This window comes from Centroberyx affinis, unplaced genomic scaffold (assembly GCF_046629955.1).
Source record: "Centroberyx affinis isolate AG114_WGS23_722 - 3 ecotype Tasmania unplaced genomic scaffold, CSIRO-AGI_Caff_v1 ptg000151l_1, whole genome shotgun sequence".
NCBI lineage: Eukaryota > Metazoa > Chordata > Actinopteri > Beryciformes > Berycidae > Centroberyx > Centroberyx affinis.
Genome location: NW_027278848.1, coordinates 307057 through 327084, shown reverse-complemented (window position 1 = coordinate 327084; position 20028 = coordinate 307057). Strand labels below are relative to the sequence as shown.

The 20028-nt window shown below is 39.5% G+C and overlaps 1 protein-coding gene across 3 annotated transcripts; it reads left to right on the top strand.

Moving 5' to 3' along the window:
• The first annotated feature begins 59 nt into the window (after positions 1 to 59).
• Positions 60 to 19939, top strand: LOC139655097 (SPRY domain-containing protein 3-like). Of its 3 annotated transcripts, none has more exons than XM_071532406.1 (11): positions 60 to 392; positions 2615 to 2761; positions 2924 to 2999; positions 6198 to 6322; positions 7147 to 7282; positions 7437 to 7625; positions 10331 to 10480; positions 13353 to 13410; positions 15714 to 15833; positions 15964 to 16085; positions 16196 to 19939. In XM_071532406.1, exons 2-11 carry the CDS (start codon positions 2634 to 2636, stop codon positions 16328 to 16330), a joined length of 1239 nt encoding a protein of 412 aa, XP_071388507.1. In that variant the 5' UTR covers positions 60 to 392; positions 2615 to 2633; the 3' UTR covers positions 16331 to 19939. The 3 variants fall into 3 exon arrangements, with proteins under 3 accessions (XP_071388507.1, XP_071388516.1, XP_071388499.1); XM_071532415.1 differs by lacking the exon at positions 60 to 392 and adding an exon at positions 808 to 880; XM_071532398.1 differs by lacking the exon at positions 60 to 392 and adding an exon at positions 812 to 934.
• The last annotated feature ends 89 nt before the right edge of the window (positions 19940 to 20028 follow it).

The window sequence follows — 20028 nt, the reverse complement described above, 5'->3', positions numbered from 1 at the left end:
AAGGTTTTATGGCGTACAGTGAGAGGCTAAAGGAGTGCTACTCAACAGGTTGGATGACTAATCCATTAATAGCCACGGGCAAAAATCCCACTCCACAAATTCCACTGTGTGTGAGTCACAAATGTACTGATTAAATTGGAAGACCAGTTGAATAACCTATAACTTTAAGTATCATAGGCCTATCGGGCAACCTGGGATCGCTTAATCTCAAATAATGTCAGTGTTAATACGCTATACTGTGGCAGTAAACGTGACAATGTAATAATTTAACTGTTTTAGCTTCGGTTTTGTAGACCCCTCCCAAAAGAGAGAGTCAAACTTTCCATCAATATTATAACAAAAGTAACAAGGCGACGTCTCATGGAAATGATAATCTTGGACAAAGCTTTGAGGTGAGGCTTCATTTCATTTTTCTTCTTAACTCCGTTTGATGTTTTCCTTTTCAGTGTTAGGATTTTTTTTTTGTCAGGTCGAGATAAACTTCCTCCTTGAGTGTAGCTGCGTCCTCTCGCGTCCTGGCCAAACAAAAAGCTACTTATCTACGTGTCGAACAGTGCTCGGCGAAACAATATAGTAAATACAGCTTTTCTTACGACAGATGTAAAAAACAAAGATTACACACACAAACACACACGCGCGCGCGCGCGCATACACGCTTACATGCGCGCACATACACATACATTACACATGCAAGTTCTCTCTGCCTCCTGTGGTTAGCACGGCATGGGTTAAAAAAGGCTTAACCGCATTTACCCTTTGATGTGATTGGCTGAGTAGGCGGGACTTCCGACAGTGCAGGTTGGACATAAAGTGACAGATCTCACCTCCTTAAAATTGGAAGCGAAAACAAAAGGACGACGGCGCTACAAGTTATTAAGCAGTAAGGAATGAAAGTGACATCAAGGGGCTTTGGATAGTATGTGGATAACTTAAGGTATATTCATGTTCACATTCTGTTATTAATCATACAGTGGGACAATTTTATAACGTTGGCAAGCCAGCTAGCCGGCCACCGGAGTCCTGGCTGTAGTAGTTTGGGAAATGTGATGCTGCGTTCGCGGTAGGCTCGTAAATGGGTAAAGTGGTGGATTTATCCCACGACCAATCGTATTTGCGAGGTGATAGCGTTTGGATGTTTGTTTCGTTTTGTTTATATTGTTAAAATAAGTTACCAGTTAGATCTAAGGTTCATTCAACTATATGATTCAGTCGTGTTTGGACTGGTAACGTTTTGTCATCACACTTGACAAATATGTTCATAGTTTCCTTTTATGTTTAAAGGGGAACAGAAAATATTTCCAAACTTTTTCTACCAAACTCATGTTTCCTCTATCTTGAGAAGAAAATATCCCCCACTGATCCAATGGTTCACAATGTGAAAAATCAACATTTTGAGATATTTTGATACTAAATAATGAATTTTAATGACATAAGAGCAAAAGCAGACTGTGAGAAGGTATCTATGTTCACATGGGTGGGCCTAACTTTGATTGTATACTCTGCCAAAAAAAAAAAAAGGCCTACAGTAGATTTCACATTGTAGTGTGTCAGTGAGGCATTTCACTCTGCAATATATCGTTTCCGGAAAATAGAAACTAAATTACTGGGTGACTCAGCAAAATGCCCGGGCTGTCCCCTAAACTTACGTTATAACAGAGGAAGAAGACATTTTTAGATTGGAGTGAGATATCCAATGTAAACATGTCTTATCATCTGGAGTCCATCCCAGCATTGGGTGGAAGGCAGGGAGACACCAGTCCACCACAGCGCTAACACAGGTAGAAGCTCACATTAATGCTCATTGGCAAAGTGGAGTCTCCAGTCCGTTCTGACTTGCATGTCTTTGGAATGTGGGAGGAAACGGAAGCAGAAAAACCCACACAAACACACAACCTCCACATAGCAAGGGCTTGTTGTGAGGTGACAGTGCTAGGCCTAATCGCTTGGTCACAGATTTTTGCTTTCTTTTTAAGGAGGATCTGTGCTCTCATTTCATTCTTTGAATACATTCATTGCTAGCCCTTTTCCTCTTCCGCTGCTTCTGTAACAGATGCAGTCTGTACTGGCACACTCAACACTCTAGTGCTCCATAAGAGTCACAATTTCTCTACAATTGTTCTTCCTGCATCACCAACAGAAGCATCAAAAATAGATGAAAGGATTTTTTCTGGACCCGTGTAATTTTGAGCCTCCTATCAGACAGCTTGGCAAGTGTCTTGTGCTGTGATTGACTTGTGTGGCAAGGTGCAAAGCACCGGCAGGATTTATCCATTTCCATTCGCTTTAAATGATGTTGCATCCACAAACACAAGGAGCTTTGTTTGCAATATTTCCATCACAAATTGAAGGATCAGGCACACGTTACACACAGAAATAGGTGAGAAATAATCTTCTTCCCAAACCACCATAATTTAGCCTTACAGACAAGGTCTGATGCTATGAGCAACTTGTTAACTCTCCTTAAACACAAACTTTGGAGCTCCTGGAAATGTCATCATGCAGTAAAGCTGAACTTTGTTAGATGGTAAGATAGCTATCTAATGCCAGCTGGCACGGCTTTGAAGGTAACATTCTCCACAGCAGTAAAAAAAATGTTTGTTTCCCCGTCTTCTAGATTGTAATGATATCAGGAGATGGACGACATCAACCTCCACTATCGCTTTCTGAACTGGAGGAGGCGAATCCGAGAAATTCGTGAGGTGCGAGCGGTGCGATACCGGGATCGGTTCAAAAGAATGCTGAGGGACGGAGACATACTCAGGTAACAGTAGTGAGCAGTAGAGTTTTAACTGGCAGCACCAGCTGATCAGATATGGGTTTGATCCCTGACTTTAACCTTAAGGCTCTTTTGCTTTGCTGAATCAGCATTTCACATTACTGACATTGTTTGAGTTCACAGAAACATTTTTACTTTTTGTTGTAGGTATCAAGGGAACTCTGAAGAAGTTGGCTGTTATGTGGCCCCCAGGCCATTATCGAAAAGAAACCGCTATTTTGAAGTAAGAGTTAATGATGTCCTGTAATTTCACAGCTGTCCCTTTGACACAGGAGTTGACTACCAAATTAAAAAAAGTATCTGGCCAGGGAAAGGCTAAGGTCACTAAGGTCACTAGAGCAATATAATATCTTGATTGTGTACCACTTGAAATTAGGACAAACACCCAACCTACACTAACTTGACCTATCTGTATTTTATGTACAGTAGTTTGCGTGGGCTTCCCTTATTTCCACATTGTTGAGCAACTGCCAATGTACAGGCTAATTGATGATATTCACTACTATAGATCTGGAGCATCATAAGCATAATTCCAATCACAATTCATACTTTGTTTTTATACTTTGTGCTCAATCCTTTTAATAATGGCATTTATCAAATGTAATCTTTTCACTTTAAAATAATTGTTTTCATATCAGTTGCTACAGACTAAATGAAGACGGCAGAATCATAAAAAGTCAATAAAAAGTAATGCTTAACCAAGAAGGGCTTGGCTGTACACAGTGAGATATGCTTACTGTGTAATATTGACCAAATGCCAGACTAAAGAGCGAGTATAGCAAATGAGTCCTAGTTCTGTGTTGATGAGATGGGACTTGGCAGACCATCATGTCTGGCTGCGTGTCTACATCTTCTTCAGCCTTAATGAAAGGGAAATCATCACACCTCTTGGGAGTAGCACCTTAGAAGTGCAGCACTCTCCTGTTTGAGAAATAGAGTTTGAAGATCTTTTAGCTTGGAAATTGGCAGTGATTATTAAATTGTGTGCTGGGACTGGGCATAATTGCTGAAGCTATTGCTAATTCTTCAAGGGTTATAGATGCCAAAGTCAAAGACGCCAATGTCAGAAGCAATTTCAGCAATAAAGTCCAGTCCCTGCACTAAAGTAAGCAATCTCTAATCTTTTTTGTGCACCAAAGTGATTCAGCTATTAATGTTGAGCACCCTCCCCTGACTGGTCAACTGCAAGTTCATTGTGGCCTACCACAACTGTACAACTTAACCTAATAACTTTGATGTTTGATGAAACATTTTTTTTTAACGTAAAGCTTTTGCGATGAGTAAGAAAAGGCAACAATATATTGTGGAATCAGTGGAGTAACCTCATTTCATATGAAAAAGTTATGGTGACACAGCTAGCTAGTACCAATGAAGCCCCTTTGCCTCCAGAACAGCCTGAAGTTTTAGGGCCCTTTCACACCTGATAGTCCGCTTCCTTGGTTCGCACCTGATGCAAGAATGATACATCGTTTCGTTCTTCAGCTGGTTCAGTTCGGTTTCACAAAGCCAAAAATCAAATGGTCCAGATAGGGTAGCCAACCCTCTGGATTGATAGTAACTAGTATAAGTCTCTCTGTCGGTCGGTTGGTAGGGTTAGTAGGGTTAGTAGGGTTGCTCTGTTGCTCTGTTGGTTGCTTTTAGCTACTTGGTAGAGCAGCGGACTTCGACGCAAATGTCCCGGGTTCTAATCCTTGTCAATTTAGGCTTTTGTGTTTGGTTTCAGAGTGCCAAATAGCTCACAGCTTATCACAAATTACGTGCTTGTTTGTATATTGCACAATTCTCAGTAAACTCTAGATGCTGTAATGCGCAAACATCCCAGTAGGGAGACTGTTTCTGAGAAGCTGGAGCGTTTGGCACCAACAATCACAACACGTTCAAACTTGCTTAAATCACACATCCTGCCCAGTCTGACGTCAAACAGTAACTGAACCTCTCAAAATGATCTGTATGCTGTATACTTACGCTTCATCCGCGTGACTCACTTCTGGAGGCGGGAGCAGTTTGCGTAAATGGGGTGATGTGCTAATAAATTATATTAAAGTGGATGCTGATTGTAGATCTGAGGTTGGATTTGAATGTCCGGAGTGTTACTTGTTGACACAACAGAGACATTCTCTCTGGGGACCAGTGCTGAGGTCATGGGAAAGGACTTAAAGTTTCCTCTTTTCCTTGCCCTGGATTTGCCAGTACTCCGCTTACAATGTGTCCATGTAGGGCTCCCTAGGGATGATGTCATATATAATCATGGTCAGTATTTGCTTTAGGTAACAAGGATGTAGGCCAGCTTGCTTGTCGCTGTTGGGTTTTCACTTCTGATGAACATGAAAAAACTGTATTTACAAAAAGATAATGACCTTTGAGGTTGCAATATTTTAAATGTAAAACAGTATAATTAACAGTAATACCCTAATCACAATACCTTAAGCACAATTCATCCACAACAGTTCAACAACCCAAAAGCAAAATATGATGGCATTTAAAAATCTAGGGGCAAACTTGGTATAAAGTGAATAGAAACCAAACTTTACACACACCTGTTGGGGCAGTCAAACTTTCAGTTTCACCTTGTATATTTTTGCTGTAAAATTGTGAATTGTCAAACGAGCCCTTCACTATTTGAAAGCTCAACCATCTGTCAGTGTTTTTCACTGAACTAGTTTAATCAGTAAACAGAGTCGGTCAGCTAAACATGAGCACTCGGTTCTCTATGTAGGTTTGCCACCCAGCAATGATTATTTACTTATTTGCACTGTAAATATTAATTTAAAATCTACTGTATGTATATGTGAACAGAATATATGCAGTATTTTCACAGCCCTGGTCTGACAAAATCAACCACATGAAAATCTAAGAAAAGCAGAATAAAACATAAACATTCCCTCTGTCCCTGTCCTCCCTCTTAACTCATTAACCATCTTCCTCGCTGCACCCCCTCATGCTCCTTCCCTCTCTTCCTCTCACCATCTATTGTTCTGCTCCAATAACTCTTCATACTGCCTCACACTGTAACACCCTCCCACAAAAAAGAAACAGAGATACATACACATATGTATTGCATATATACATATGCTTGTAGTTTATGATGTCTTGCTCTCTGTCTTAAAACAGTATCTTTTAAAGTCTAGGTTGTCATCCAAAAATGCATCAAAGGAAGAATAAAATGATTCTGAAGAAATTAATATCTAAAGCTTCTAGCTATGATTAGGTTGGCTAAGGGTGTTAGGAGCCCCCACCAAACAAGTCACATTTGGCTAGATTACCCTACAAAATAGCCCACAGAAATATGTTTTTAGTTGTGACAAATTATTTTGGAGGAGTCCCAAAGAAAAAAAATAACTGGGAAGAAAGGGGGAGTTTCAGTTGAAATGGTAATTCTTCCCTTGTCTCCTGGTCATAATGTGGTCTGTGGGATTTGTAGGTGACAATCATCGACACAGGAGTGAGGGGGATGATTGCTGTCGGCCTGGTGCCTCAGTTGTACAAGCTGGACCACCAGCCGGGCTGGCTCCCACAATCTGTGGCTTATCATGCTGATGATGGCAAGTATGTGACATGCCTTGAAACACTAATACATTCTCTGAATTATCTTTAGATTTAAATTGAACATATTCGTAAATGGTGTATGACATGCAGATGGAACAGATTTATTTTCTCCTAACTTAAAATACTGGTATACTTCACATGAATGTTCAGCAGTAACACCAACTTTAACTTTTGTACAACCTCACAAAAACATGTTTGTTTATGTAGATTGATTGACTGACTGATTGAATGTAGCTGACAATTTAATACATATGAAGCAGACGTTATTGTCACTTTTTATAACTTCAAAGCAAATTCAAATATTTTCCCTTCAAATGTTAGAAAGTCACTGCTCTTAGCAAGAGCTTTGTCAGTCAGTTTGAGAGCACAAAACTTGTTTGTTGTTTTAGGAACTGGAGACAGGTTACAGTAGCTACACATTAACATTTCCATTAAGGACTGGTCCTTTTAAATAGCCTATTGACAGCCTATTGCTGTATAACAATAGACATTTTTTTTTTATTGTACAATAAGTTCTGTTTTCTGGTATGTACAGGCTTCCTCACCCTGTCCTGGTGTGGATAATGATATAAATTGATGTCAGTACAGTAAAACAACAGTAGCATAGCTCTTTTCTTTAAAACAAAGCCACAAAGTGCTGTAAAATGAAAGGAACTGAAACAAACAGTTAATCAGCTTTAATAAAGTGTGGACTTGCTCTGCCGGCTCCATCAAAGGGGCTGTCAGCATAACAGAAATGGCATAAGACTAAGTTGTACCAATAATACTAAACAAACACTGAGTAAGGTGAGTAACAGTCACTGAACCACTCTGTCCTTCCACAGGCTGTACAATGGCAACGTTGTGGGTCAGCAGTTTGGGCCAAAATGCAACCGAGGTGATAGAATTGGCTGTGGAATAAACCTGGACTTTTGCGATGATGGGCAGATCACAGTGTTTTTTACCAAGAACGGCAAGGAAGTAAGTTCTGCGTTCCCATCTTATTCTACTTCAGACACACAGGTTACTCACCATTACAATTATTTACAAGTGTATTCACCTTGTGTTATTTAGTCCATAGTTCCCAGCTAGTTTACCCTAAGGAGAAGCCCACTGTATTTGAATTTGTGTCCAGGTTGGCAATGTGGAGATCCTAGGATCTCCCGAGGCTTTCTACCCTGCTGTGGGAATGCACTCTTTGGGGGAAGAAGTGCAGCTGGACCTGCAGGCAGAGTGGGGGATGGAGGAGGATGATGGACTGATGATAGTGGACAGCCATGAAGATGAATGGGGCCGTCTCCATGACGTCAAGGTGACTGGCACGGTAAGTCCTGTCATGGAGTAGATGGAAAGTGAAAAAAAAGGCAAATCTCAAAAATGGACATCCAGTTTCAACCCTTGTAAAATCAAGTAACCCTTGTGTGTGACAGGCTGGTGAGAGTGTGTGCATTAGTGCATCTGTCTCCCTCATAAATGTTGATGCTGTGTAGCGATTTGGTGATACGACTGATTGAATCATTTACCAGCTGCCTTGCAGAAGAGTGTGACTCCATCATTCATGCAGTTCATTCACTTTTTTCTCATGTTCAGAAATATATGGTTGTATGGTTAGCATCCACTGTTTCATTTACAAGCAGCATTAAAACTAGCTGTACACTTCTACAGGCTGGTCTCTCTGTGTTTGTTGAGGAGCGGTGCAGTACCCATGTATATTTTGCAACGTTAATACCCGCTACATAGACACACTTACCATCTCTACCTCTCTCTGTCTTTAGTAAGCTTTATTCATTAATGTGACCAAAGTGTTCAAATACAATGGGAATTTATCAAAAAGTTGAAAAAGAACATCTGCCCCTATGCAGAGTATCAGTAATTCTACTATGTATATGGAACTAGTGTTTGTGAATAAAAAGAAAAATTTGAATTATATAAGAAAAGTAAAGAATAGAGTAACCTTTTTGATTACAGGTTGTGAATAAGATTAATTACAGATAGTCAAAACGGTAATTCAGAATTAAATAGTGACTATTAAGTAGACAGTAAGAAGTGATGACCAATATTATCACAGGTGAAGTAGATATTTTCCCAAGGGTAAAACCAAGATGTTTCTCTCTCTCTCCCTCCCTCCGCCCCCCAGATGGCCTCTGATGGTGAGTTATGATGAGTTTAAGGGAGGGGAAGTCTGTCTCGCATTATCCAACTCAGTGCAGCGAGGTGTGTCTCTGACTCAGGGGGGTTCATACAAAACCTTTTTGAATGGAAGGAGGATGGGACGGGATTGCAGCTGAAGAGCCCTTGGGCAGGAGCAGCTAACCTGCATGCCTCCTACGCATTTAATTACACTTGATTTCTACAAATTTGGCCCTGTCCTCTGTGTTATTGCACTGCCCAAAAACCGCTACAGTCTGAAATCCCTGGAAGTCATTATTTACGCATAGGCACACCTTAACACTAGATTAAAGCTGTCAGGACAGAATAAACCAGACATGTCAGTAACAGAGCAGCAGTAGTGCTTTTCTGTGGGCTCTGAAGGGTTTTGAGGGATAGAGGAGTTTAAAGCACTATGCTTTGATACTTTGCAGTGGATATTGATATGTAGGCATCCTGGTGGCTCAGTGGTCTAAGGCAAGCACCATGTAAATGCGACAACCTGGGTTTGTCCTAGGCCGGATGTCAGCTCCCTCTCTCCTAGTCTTTCTTGTCTCTCTCAACTTTAAACTATTGATAAAGGCAAAAATGACACAAAAATCATCTAAAAAAAAAACTTTTTGGATTGAAGTGTGAAATGTAGGTCTGTGGTTTCCTATTATTAGCCTAGATCCTGGTTTGAATTGGTCTGAGTAATACATAATAGTAATATTTTTTAATTGCAGCATTGGTTTTTTTACATTTCTTGTTGACAACTGACAAAACGATTTGATGAACATGAAGTCATGTGGTAGCACAGGTCAGCCATTTATTGGACACAGGGTTAAATATTAACATGTAGATGTGTTAACGAACAAAATCTTTTCATGTCCACTTCAGCTACAAAGACAAAATTTTACTGCTGTTCTAAGACTGATTTATTACGCATGCAGTTTATTTAGTATTGTGATGTTAATCAGATATTTCCAGCAACCTTAAATCCAAAAGTGATGATCTTGAAAACATTCATAGATGTATAAGAGACTGTAAACAGAAATCGGCCAATCAGTTTCAATTACAATTCCCTAGTTACTTTCCCATCTGAAGTCCCACTGTATTTTTACTCAAAGTGAACTGCTTCAGGTTCCACTCAGAAGTGTCCAGAGACGCTTGAAAAAGTTTGTATGTATAATGGTAATTTTATTTATTATTATTATTATTATTATTATTTATTTTATTTTTTTTAGGTGTTTTGCTAAACTGCCTATAGCAATGTGTTCAGTTGAACTGGGCGACCCCAGTTTATACAAAGTAATTCATTAATTCTCTTTCAGTCTCAGACTGTTAGTAAAAGGTTGTACACTGATCATGGATACATATGTTCTATATTCCTCATATTTAGATAAAATATTATTGAAGATAGAAATTAAAACTAACTTCACTGCCCTCAAGTTGCATAATAAGGTGATTTTTTGCCTAATAGAGCATAAAAGCCTTTCAAAGTAGGCTAAATGGAGTGAAAAAGAGTTTCTATGACATGTGTTTCCCTACATGAGAAATATGTCCTTTTTCACTTGAGTGTGAAATTAAAATAATCTAAAATAGCCTAAAGCATTTTATTCAGCCTGAGAACGCGTAATAGTCAGTGTACGCTCAGTGGCCTAAAATTGTAGAACAGTTAATAAAAGCACATTATCAAAATTGTTTTCCCAATACCAAAATAGCTTATCTAGCTTCCAACTAAAGCCTAACCCTGTTTCAGATTTACGACCTTTTTGTTTTTAATTCAATACTGCATTCTCATATTCTCAAATGTTGGGGGAAGTCAAGCAATATCCAATTCCTGTGTATCTTCAGGTTCAGTGACAACCTTTTTGTATATGTGTCTTCTCGGCCCTTCAGCTGCTGGAGTACGTGGGCAAGGGGAAGAGCATTGTGGACGTGGGCTTGGCCCAGGCCCGCCGCCCGCTGAGCACACGCTGCCACTACTATGAGCTGGAGATCACAAGCGCTGGAGAGAAGTGTTACATCGCCCTGGGGTTGGCGCGCAGGGTAAGAGTCTCCTCACTGTTGTCATCACTACCATCCTCTAGTAAACACATATCCTCATCGTTCTCTGTCACACGTTCTATTATATACTCAGCTCTGTGTTTATTTGTTACCCACCGCTGCCCTCACTGTTTCCAGGCTGAGTGATGGATGGCCGAGAGAGGAAAAGCTAACAACAGAATAAATATTATCTCATTTTAACCCCTCGTTTGGTTTTCCGTAGAAAGCGCAGGTTGTTCCATTTACGTGCTAACCAACTATGCTAAGTTGATAGCATTGTGCAATGCAGTATGGGAAATCAGCTATGTGGGACGGGGTCTCTTCCTGCAAGATGAGAACCTGTAATCACTCTATTTCTCTGTCAGTTTCTTTCAGTTTTACTTTCTCTCCATTTTCTTCTTCATCTTTGCATACTGACAATCAGCCGCCGTACACAAGAAGAAAATAGGAAAAAATGCTAAGTATGCAGTAGTTCCTCAGGCAAAGCAATTTACGGTTGATATCCAAATTAATTTGGCTCATTCAGGTAGCATCTCATCATAATTGATGACAGCAACTGATGATCCATATTTTGGAAATAAGTAGTAATCAGCTGGTTCTGAGAAAGGACTTGTTCAATGTTTACACAACAGAGATGCAATCAACTGGCTTTAGCCTCACTTTGAATCAACATGAACTCTTCACACCATGTTTAATATAAATTAAATGGCATAATAATTAAGATGCAGTCACTTTGTCAATGAAATGATAGCTTGAGAGAAATGAAGCATGGTTTAAATATTGCTGCGGTCAGCTGAGAGGCACAGAGCTCATTGTACTCAGTCTGCTGGATCCTGACTGGGCGAACGTCAGTCTTCCTAATCGCTCTGGTGTTTCACCAGCTGTGATCCTGCTCACAACCGGGGAGGTGACAGATCATTGTTCATCACTGCTCTGCTTGCTCTCCTTTTCCCGTCCTCTACGTCAAGCCCCCCCACACACCTCTACCTCCACAGTGTGTGTAGCTTGTGCCCTCGGGCCGGACTGTGTGGAGAATGGAGCTCTGTCATTTCACTGATTGTTTTCCAGGAATTGTTTTTTTTCTGAGGTGTCTGCGGTTTTGGTGGGGCATTATAAATCCATCAATCGGTCATTCCTGAGGTTTCATTCCAACCCCCCCACCTCCTACCAGGTACAATGAGGCATCCTTTCATCAGTCTGCTGATGGGAGCCATTACCTCCCACTGCAAACATCAAAACAAAAATGCTGAAGCCCACTTGTGGTGACAGCAGTTTCAAGTTGCTCAACTGTTGCTCCTCTTATATTAGATAAAGGAGCAATTGTTCATGGTGCCTTCCTTTGCTTCTCTGTATTACTATCCTTCAGTATTTGTTCCTTATTGTCTCTATCCCTACATCTACACACCAGTCATTACAGGCTCCCAATCTCTTCAATTTAACTACAGTCCATCTTTACTCTAGGATAGAGTAGGATAGAATGAATTTTGAATCTCTAAAAGACTCCATGATGTCCCCACCATTTTAGCCTCTCATCCTTTCTATTTCCAGTGCCCTGTGCTCCTGCTGTACCTGTTGCTATCTCTCCATCATAGATTTCTGCTGTCAGTAAAGTGCTCTGCCTATTGGTGCTTACATGGGTACATCATCTAATTTCTCTCTCCTCATTGCAAATTAGAATAAGCCATTAACTGGCAGATCAACATTTTGTTACAGCGGGTCCCATTGAACAATCCATAGTGCTGTTGTGCCTGGTAATGCCATCCTGAGGTGATGTGATGTCGCTGATTAGCATCACAGAGTTTGGTGAAAGAGGGTGTTAGCTTGCTGTTTGTCTAACAAACCATCTACAGAGAAGTGACACCTGAGGATGCCAAAAGGTAGATCCTCTAAAAAAAACTAACAGGATTGTCAATTGTATTTAAAGAGCTAAATAAGATTGAATGAGTGAATGCTGGAGAAAATTAAGAAGTGTGTTTTGCATGTCACTTAAGAAATGTTTTCACAGTTGAAGTAGACTACTGATAAGTTACTGATAAGTAGACTTCTCAACTAACAGGCAAGATGCTTCCAGAGACACAGTTGTGCATTGTTTAAAGCAGCCTGACCTCAGTAGAGAGTAAAAATTGCTTTAAATCAGCACCGATTAAATGTGCAAGTTTCATTTAACTCCCATTTCACAATTACTACATTATTACATTAGTTACCATGGTAAAATCATTTTAGTGATCAATAAATATGGATATGTTTTGTTGTTTTTTTTCCCCTTCAGTTTGTTTTTTACTTTATAATACTATTATTTGTATATATACAAATGAAAATGTCACCCCCTGATGTTGGATTCTTAGCGATGTTACAGCACAATTAAGATCTAAAGGTTTTCATTCCTGATGCATTTCTGATGCAGGCCTTGATGTTCCTAACCTGTCCAACCATCGTTAAACAATGTTTGTAAAACTTCAACTCGACGTCTTGAGCTGGAACACTGAGCACAGCATGAAACAAAATGTGATTGTCAGTTTGCCCTGCACAAACTAAGAGAGAAAGAGAGAGCAAAGTATTCTATGAAAAGCCCCTAGAGAAGGTAGCAGCGCTTTGCAGCGCCTCTTTATATCAAATCTGGCAAACCCCACCCCATAAAAATGAAATAAAATCTCCATCTACCACATTATCGCTGCAATTATAAGGACCCCATTTAATTCATCTTCAGATACAGTATTATGAGAAACATTTCATCTTAGGACTTTGTTTATTTCAGCTAAAGCCACCTAATGTAAGGTTATTGTACACACAAAACAAATGAAAAGAAATGGAAAGACAGTACAGATTAGTTGATGCTCTGTTGACTCATGAGATTTCATGTTCATTTGATTCGCAGGACTACCCCAAAAACAGACATCCTGGTTGGAGCAGAGGGTCCATTGCCTACCATGCAGGTGAGTGTTGCTGCATGATATCACTGTGTTTTCTAACTGTTCCCTTTCCTCTGTTACTCAAAGTCAAGCCTCTCCCAACTCTAAAAATTCAAGAACCAAGACTGATGAAATGTTTGTGTAAACATTTATATCCAAATCAAATCCATATTGTAGTAGGACTATCAGTTGGCCAGATAATGTGCGTCATCATCATGGGTACTGTCACTGTCATGTTTTCCATGTCATTCAATATGGAGCTGTACACAGGTATGATATCACCACTGAGCGGATGGGAGGTGGCACCGACCTGTTTCATGTTTCTGGCAATGGGAGAAAGGATTGGATGTTCATTAATGCAAATCAACAAGAACAGCACATTTCAAAGCTGATATTTGGTGGTTATTGTCTCTAAAGAACACCAGCGGAATCATTTTTGGGTCACTACCAACAGTAAACCCCTGGTATCTTTCACATACATACTGTATACTTCTCCCACCTGTGTTGCCCCTTCTTCCAGATGCCACTGGCTCTCATTCTGCTGCTAACTGTATCAAAAACAACTTACAGATACACACTGCTTCTTAGAGTCATATTACCTTATTGCAAAAAAGAAGAGGGGAATAAACAAGTACAGATTCAGTACACTCCCATTGCATCCATGGTAATGATATATCTATGGAGGATACAGTAACGTTAGTATAGTCTAATGAACATTAAGATTTAACTATATATTGTATAGTTGCTAGAGCAGTGCAAAAGTCTTATTGTCAGTGGGTGCTTTGGTTTGGACAAATCAATTAGTCAGAGTCTACAAAATACCAAAGTTCAACCAAAGCTTATTGACTTATGGACAAAACAATATCTTGACATTTTAAACATAAAAAACAAGCACAAATGTTGTTTATTTTCTCTTCAGTGAATCATGAACATTTATTTTGTTATAGAAGTAGGCAATCAATTTAAAAGAACAAAATTGATTTCATTATCCCGCTCTGTACCTGGATGCAATAATCAAATCATGGATAATAATTATTTAGATATTTTATTTTTGAGAGTTTGAAAAAACAAAAAGTGTGAGATTAGCCAAAATAACTTTCAACATTTATAAATCCAAAAGACAGTACTGTAATAGTCTACAAATAACACATTTAGTTATTGAAGTATTAAATTCACTGATATAACAATAATATAGTGCAAAATTGTATTCAAGTGTAACCTTCGATGGTAGCATAATGTTTAGGAACTTCAATAAACAATAAAATTGTTTATCTGTTTAATCTGAAATATGGTAATTACTAATGTCTAATTAATACTTTATTACAGAACAGTATAACTAAACAAATCTACATGATGGAATGATAGAATGATAGAAAGTAGCCAAAACTCAATATTTTTTGAGTCACATATGTAAAGATGCTGCACAATGAAGTCTCTTATAATCCTCACTGAGGAAGCCTGCCATTGCTCCCATCTGGCTCTCCTGCTGGCAGCCATGGCAACACAGTGTATGACATTCACTTTAAAGCCACTGTTTATTGCCAACTGCAAAATATGTGCAAAGCACGGAGTTGAGTCCCACTCAAGTTGTTGTCCAGAAGGATGTTGCTGGCATCGTCACAGACAGACTATTTACCTCTGTCTGTAGGCCCACTGCTGCTCTCAGCACCTCTTACAGGTTCAGTAGTGTGTCTCTCAGGCATCGAACAAGTTTGTAATACAGCGCTCTTTATTTCCCTGTTCTCACTTATATGTTCTCACTTACATGTTAACGTAACATAGGATGTCAAAGCATTTGTTGTCAAAGCTTCTTTGCCACTACATACTGGCAAAGAAGCCAAGTTGTTTTTGATGCAGATAATAATAGAGTGGGAACCCCAACGCTGTCTGGAAGTTACGGCTAGTGAGTGTGTTTTGATTAACAGTTAGAGAGCAAGGCAACAACCTCAATAGACAGAATATTTAAAGACTATTTATTGAGGCCATTTCTTATTTTCGAGTGACCATGTAAGTTGACCTTACCTTACCTAGTAATATTTTAATGTTGTTTTTTCATGACAGTTTTCCTTGGGCCACGCCTGTCTTCCTATTCATTCAAATGATGAGAAAGTGGTTCTGTCTTTACAGATGTCTTCAAACGTTTTGGTTATGTTTACATAAGGACAGCGTGTTTTAACTACAAAAGCTAAGCATGATACTATCAACATGGCTTTTTAAAAATGTCTCTTTCTTGATAAAATCTTAATGTCTTGATGGTATCTTACTCTGTCATGCATGGTGACACGATTTAACAAAGCACCAGTCAGCTAACCTGTCATTCTTTGTAGACGATGGAAAGATGTTCCAAGGCAGCGGGGTGGGCGACCCCTTTGGGCCACGCTGCTTTGAGGGGGACATTATGGGCTGTGGGATCATGTTTCCACGCGACTATATGCTTGACAGTGGAGGTGAGTGTCCTTACATTGTGTGTGTAAACACTCGTCGAAACTACAGAACGATCTGTGTCTCGTCACGTACAGTTTCTGTCTGTAATCATGTTTCTGTCCTTCTCTCCGTGTTGCTGTGTTCATCGTTCAGATGACATAGATGATTGGGACCTAGACGTGTGGCCCAAGCAGAGTCCGGTTCAGAATGACCTGTATGCAAATAATGACGATGAGGAGGAGGACGGAGAAGATTTGGAGGGGAGGAAGGTCATGGTGAGACACCTTGTGAAATCTAGGAATGGGAACCAGGAATTAACTGAACAACAAACATGTAATTCTGAGCTCTTAAACCAACTCATTGCTGTCCCCTTGTGTTGGAACAGGTGTTCTTCACCCGCAATGGGAAGGTGGTGGGCCGGAGGGAGGTGGCCTTGCCAGCGGGGGGCTTCTACCCCACTATTGGCATGATGAGCAGCGGGGAGAAGGTCAGGGTGGACCTGCACCCCCTCAGTGGCTGACCAGAGTAGAAGAAAATGGAAGGAACAGGGAAAACAGAGGGAGGATGGATAGAGGAAAGAATGAGCTCTATTTAGAACTTGCCTTTTAGTAAAAATCGGAGGGCGTCCAGTGTATTTTGCAACACTAAATAATACCTCTCTATTGGCTCCAATGTGTTACTTGAAAAGTCACCTCAGTATAGTTTACAATGACTCCCTCATGATTTAAGAATGATACTGTTTGAAATTTTGGGAAGAATGAGCATGATCAAAATAATTTATGTTAATATAGCATGAGTGCCTCAAGAAAGTTCTTATTATTAAAACGGTTTCAGGGGAGATTGTTGAACCAGTCTAGAGAGGTCCAAAAGGACAGTAACACTGTTTTTGACGTTTGGATCGTACAGCGTATGATAAAAGATAAATGAAATGCCAACATATGGTCCCACCAGAATGAAGAGTGTAAAATGCTAGACAGAGCAGTCACCAGCTACAAAATAGAGGAGAAGAAGAGGAGCGTCATCAGTGGTCCGTTCTGAAAGCTGCTTCCTCGTTCTGCCCAGAATTCAGTGCTTCTTCCTCATTAGAGGTGCAATAGAACTAGTTGAGCTGTTGTTGGTGCATTACTGACACTCAGTGGTGAGAGTGACCGGTTGAAAAATGATGCTCAGACAGTCTTCCTAATGCACTATGAGCTTATGACATTATCATTTCACTCTTTTGACTTGGACATTGTATTTTACATGTCAGAATTAGTATGTGTGACTACAACTAGTTTCTTCATTTCTATGGTTCTGGTGATTCTGTACAAGTGTGGGTGCATGTTCTGACATGGACTCATTCCTGTAATTATGCCGTATTTTGTGGCGATTGTGCAATAAGTATAAAAGGTTTGTTCCTAAGCCACATCTATTGGCAATTATGGGTAATTAAATTTAATAACAATTTGTTGAAACTAAATCCAAACCCTAATCATTCTCTTTGACCTTCAAAACACAAAAATAGTTACTCCTGTTTGCCTTCATAAGGCAGTGAATCTCAGCAGTTTCAGTAAATAAATTGAATGTCATTAAATTCATTATTATTGATAATACAACTCAAATCAAGGTAGGTTGCATCATAACCATTATGCTAGCTATGTCCTTCTTATTAATTAGATTTGATCCTACTGTAATTGTTTGAGACAGTGTACTTTGTCATTATAAAGATGGAGAGTTCATCACTACTGATAACTAGGACCAAACCATGTCAAAAAAAGCACCCACACCAATACAGAGCCACCATGTCTTTATGCTGGTGTTTTCTTTATTTTGGCAATATCTTTGCAGCTTTGCTGTTTCATTCCTTTGTGAATTGCATGTTTTTTCATTACTGAGATATTTGGTATCCATGTGAGATTAGATGTTGCCCCAGGCGTTCACTGCCTCTGATAATTTGCCTTACACATCTAAAAACAAAACAAAACATAGTAACCTGCATATTTGAATTGATAAATGTGACATGCTAACCTCAGAGCTATCCTTTTCTTCTTTTTGAGAAATGGAGGTGCAGGTGTGTTTTATCAGCATAAAAAGGATACCAAATGTCTCAATAAGGGAAAACAATGACGAGCAATCCTCTGAAGTATTAAATTCTATCAAGACAAGAATGATATAGGACTAACATGTCAGAAATGTACCACAGTACATTAAGCAGCTAGTGTACCCGGTAGTCTTACTAGTTCAACAAGTTTTCATATTTTAGTAAAGATTCAAATGTTGAAAATGAAGCCATAGCCAAAATTTGCAACTCTCAGGTATGTACCAAAGTCACAATTAATTAAAATTATATTACTTTTTAACTTCAGTACTGTATTTTAGGGTTTCCTAAAACACATTCTGCCATATATGTTCATAATAAGTACTTTTTATAGATGCAGTATACAGTAGAACTTTGATTATCTGAACTTCAGTCCTCTACTACTTAAAGTCACAATGAAATCAAAAATGACTTTTTCACTTTGTTAGCTAATTTCCCATGCAATAATGTACACATATTTAACAATAAATGCCAAATAAATTACAAAATATTTATTTTATTGTATATTTTATATTTCAAAATACCATTACTTTTACTTTCTGGAAAACAGTGTGTCTTTAATGGTTACCTTGGTTACCATACCAGTAGGCATAAATAAAAATTGCAACCAATAATACTTTCACAGATTTTTCAACTGTCCCGCCCCTTTGCCCCTCTCATCAAATAAAATTGCCTTTCTCTCCCTAACTGATCTCCCATTAGCTAGTATTAGTTAGGACGCCCAGTTTGCCCTCAGAGCAGCGTGAATTCTTCGACGTACGGATTCAACAAGGTGCTGGAAATGTTTCACAGGGATCTTGGTGCATGCCGACTCTTCACATGAAGGGCTGCACCTGGTCAGCACTGTTTAGGTAGCCTGTGGTGTTCAAGTGATGCTCCATTGTTACTACCTAATGTGAAGAATGCCAAGAAAACGTTCCCCACACCATTACACCATTACACCACCATCACCAGCCTGTCCTGTACTGCAGACATCAGCAGGATGGATCCATGGATCCATGTTGTTTATGCTAAACTCAGACCCTGCCATGTCATAATAGAAACCAGGACTCATCGGATCAGACAGCCTTTTTTCATTTCAATTATCTAATTTTTGTGATCACGTGCCGACTGTAGCTTCATCTTCTTCTTGTTAGTTGACAGGAGTGGAACCCAGCATGTTCTTCTGCTGCTGTAGCCCATCCGCTACAGGCTCTTCATATTAAGCCTCACTTGTCTTAGCCTCCTTTGTGGAATGGCCCTGGGGCCAGTCTCATGAAGCAAGTTCAACATAGTCAGGGTATCTTTTAGTGTTTGCTAACCCAGTCCTCACATACCCCCTGTCCTACAAGTTTTTGTCCCATCTTTACTCTTGCACACCTGATCCAATTAAGGGCTACACACTTTCATGCTAGCCCTGTTCAGGTAGATCTGTTTCTACTGTCTACTGTTTCTTTCTAATTGGATCAGGTGTGCAAAAATTTGCAGGACAGGGGGGACTTGAGGACTGGATTGGGAAACACTGGTCTAGCAGTGGGAATCCACTGTGACCACAGTTATATATATTATTATATTATATTCACACTAATACAATCAACCATACTTAGAAAAAGCGAACAATATCTGTTTTTATTCATATCTGGTTTTGTAAATGGACTTTTTGCAATAAAGGTTATTAAATAAAAGGCCATGGTATCCTCTAGGAGTGGTGATGACATTTTCCAGAGAGTTGATTGGTTTTTTATATGTTTGGATCTGATCTGAACATAACCTGCTCCAGAGTAGGTTAGCTGTGCAGCCTGAGTTACCATGGGGATGTACCCCACTATATGTGACCCACTGCTGTGAGACTGAAAAGCCAGGGTTAAACCCAAAGTTCGCTCGCTAACCCACTAATCTTGCCAAAAAATAATCTAATAATAATAATAAACTAAGGCTTTGTTACCACTTGCACTGTCCACTCTCAAAAGCATTTGTCCATGGGCTTAAAATGGAATTGAGATCATCATAGTAAGTTGTTTTTATGAAACCCAGACCAGTTCTTTCAATCCCAAAACAAAATCTATAATAATATTTTTCCCGCTGTTTTATTTTGGTAACTTGTGGCTGCATAAGGGCTAATTAGTGTTTTTGTTAAGGCCTCAGACAGCAGACTTTAACAT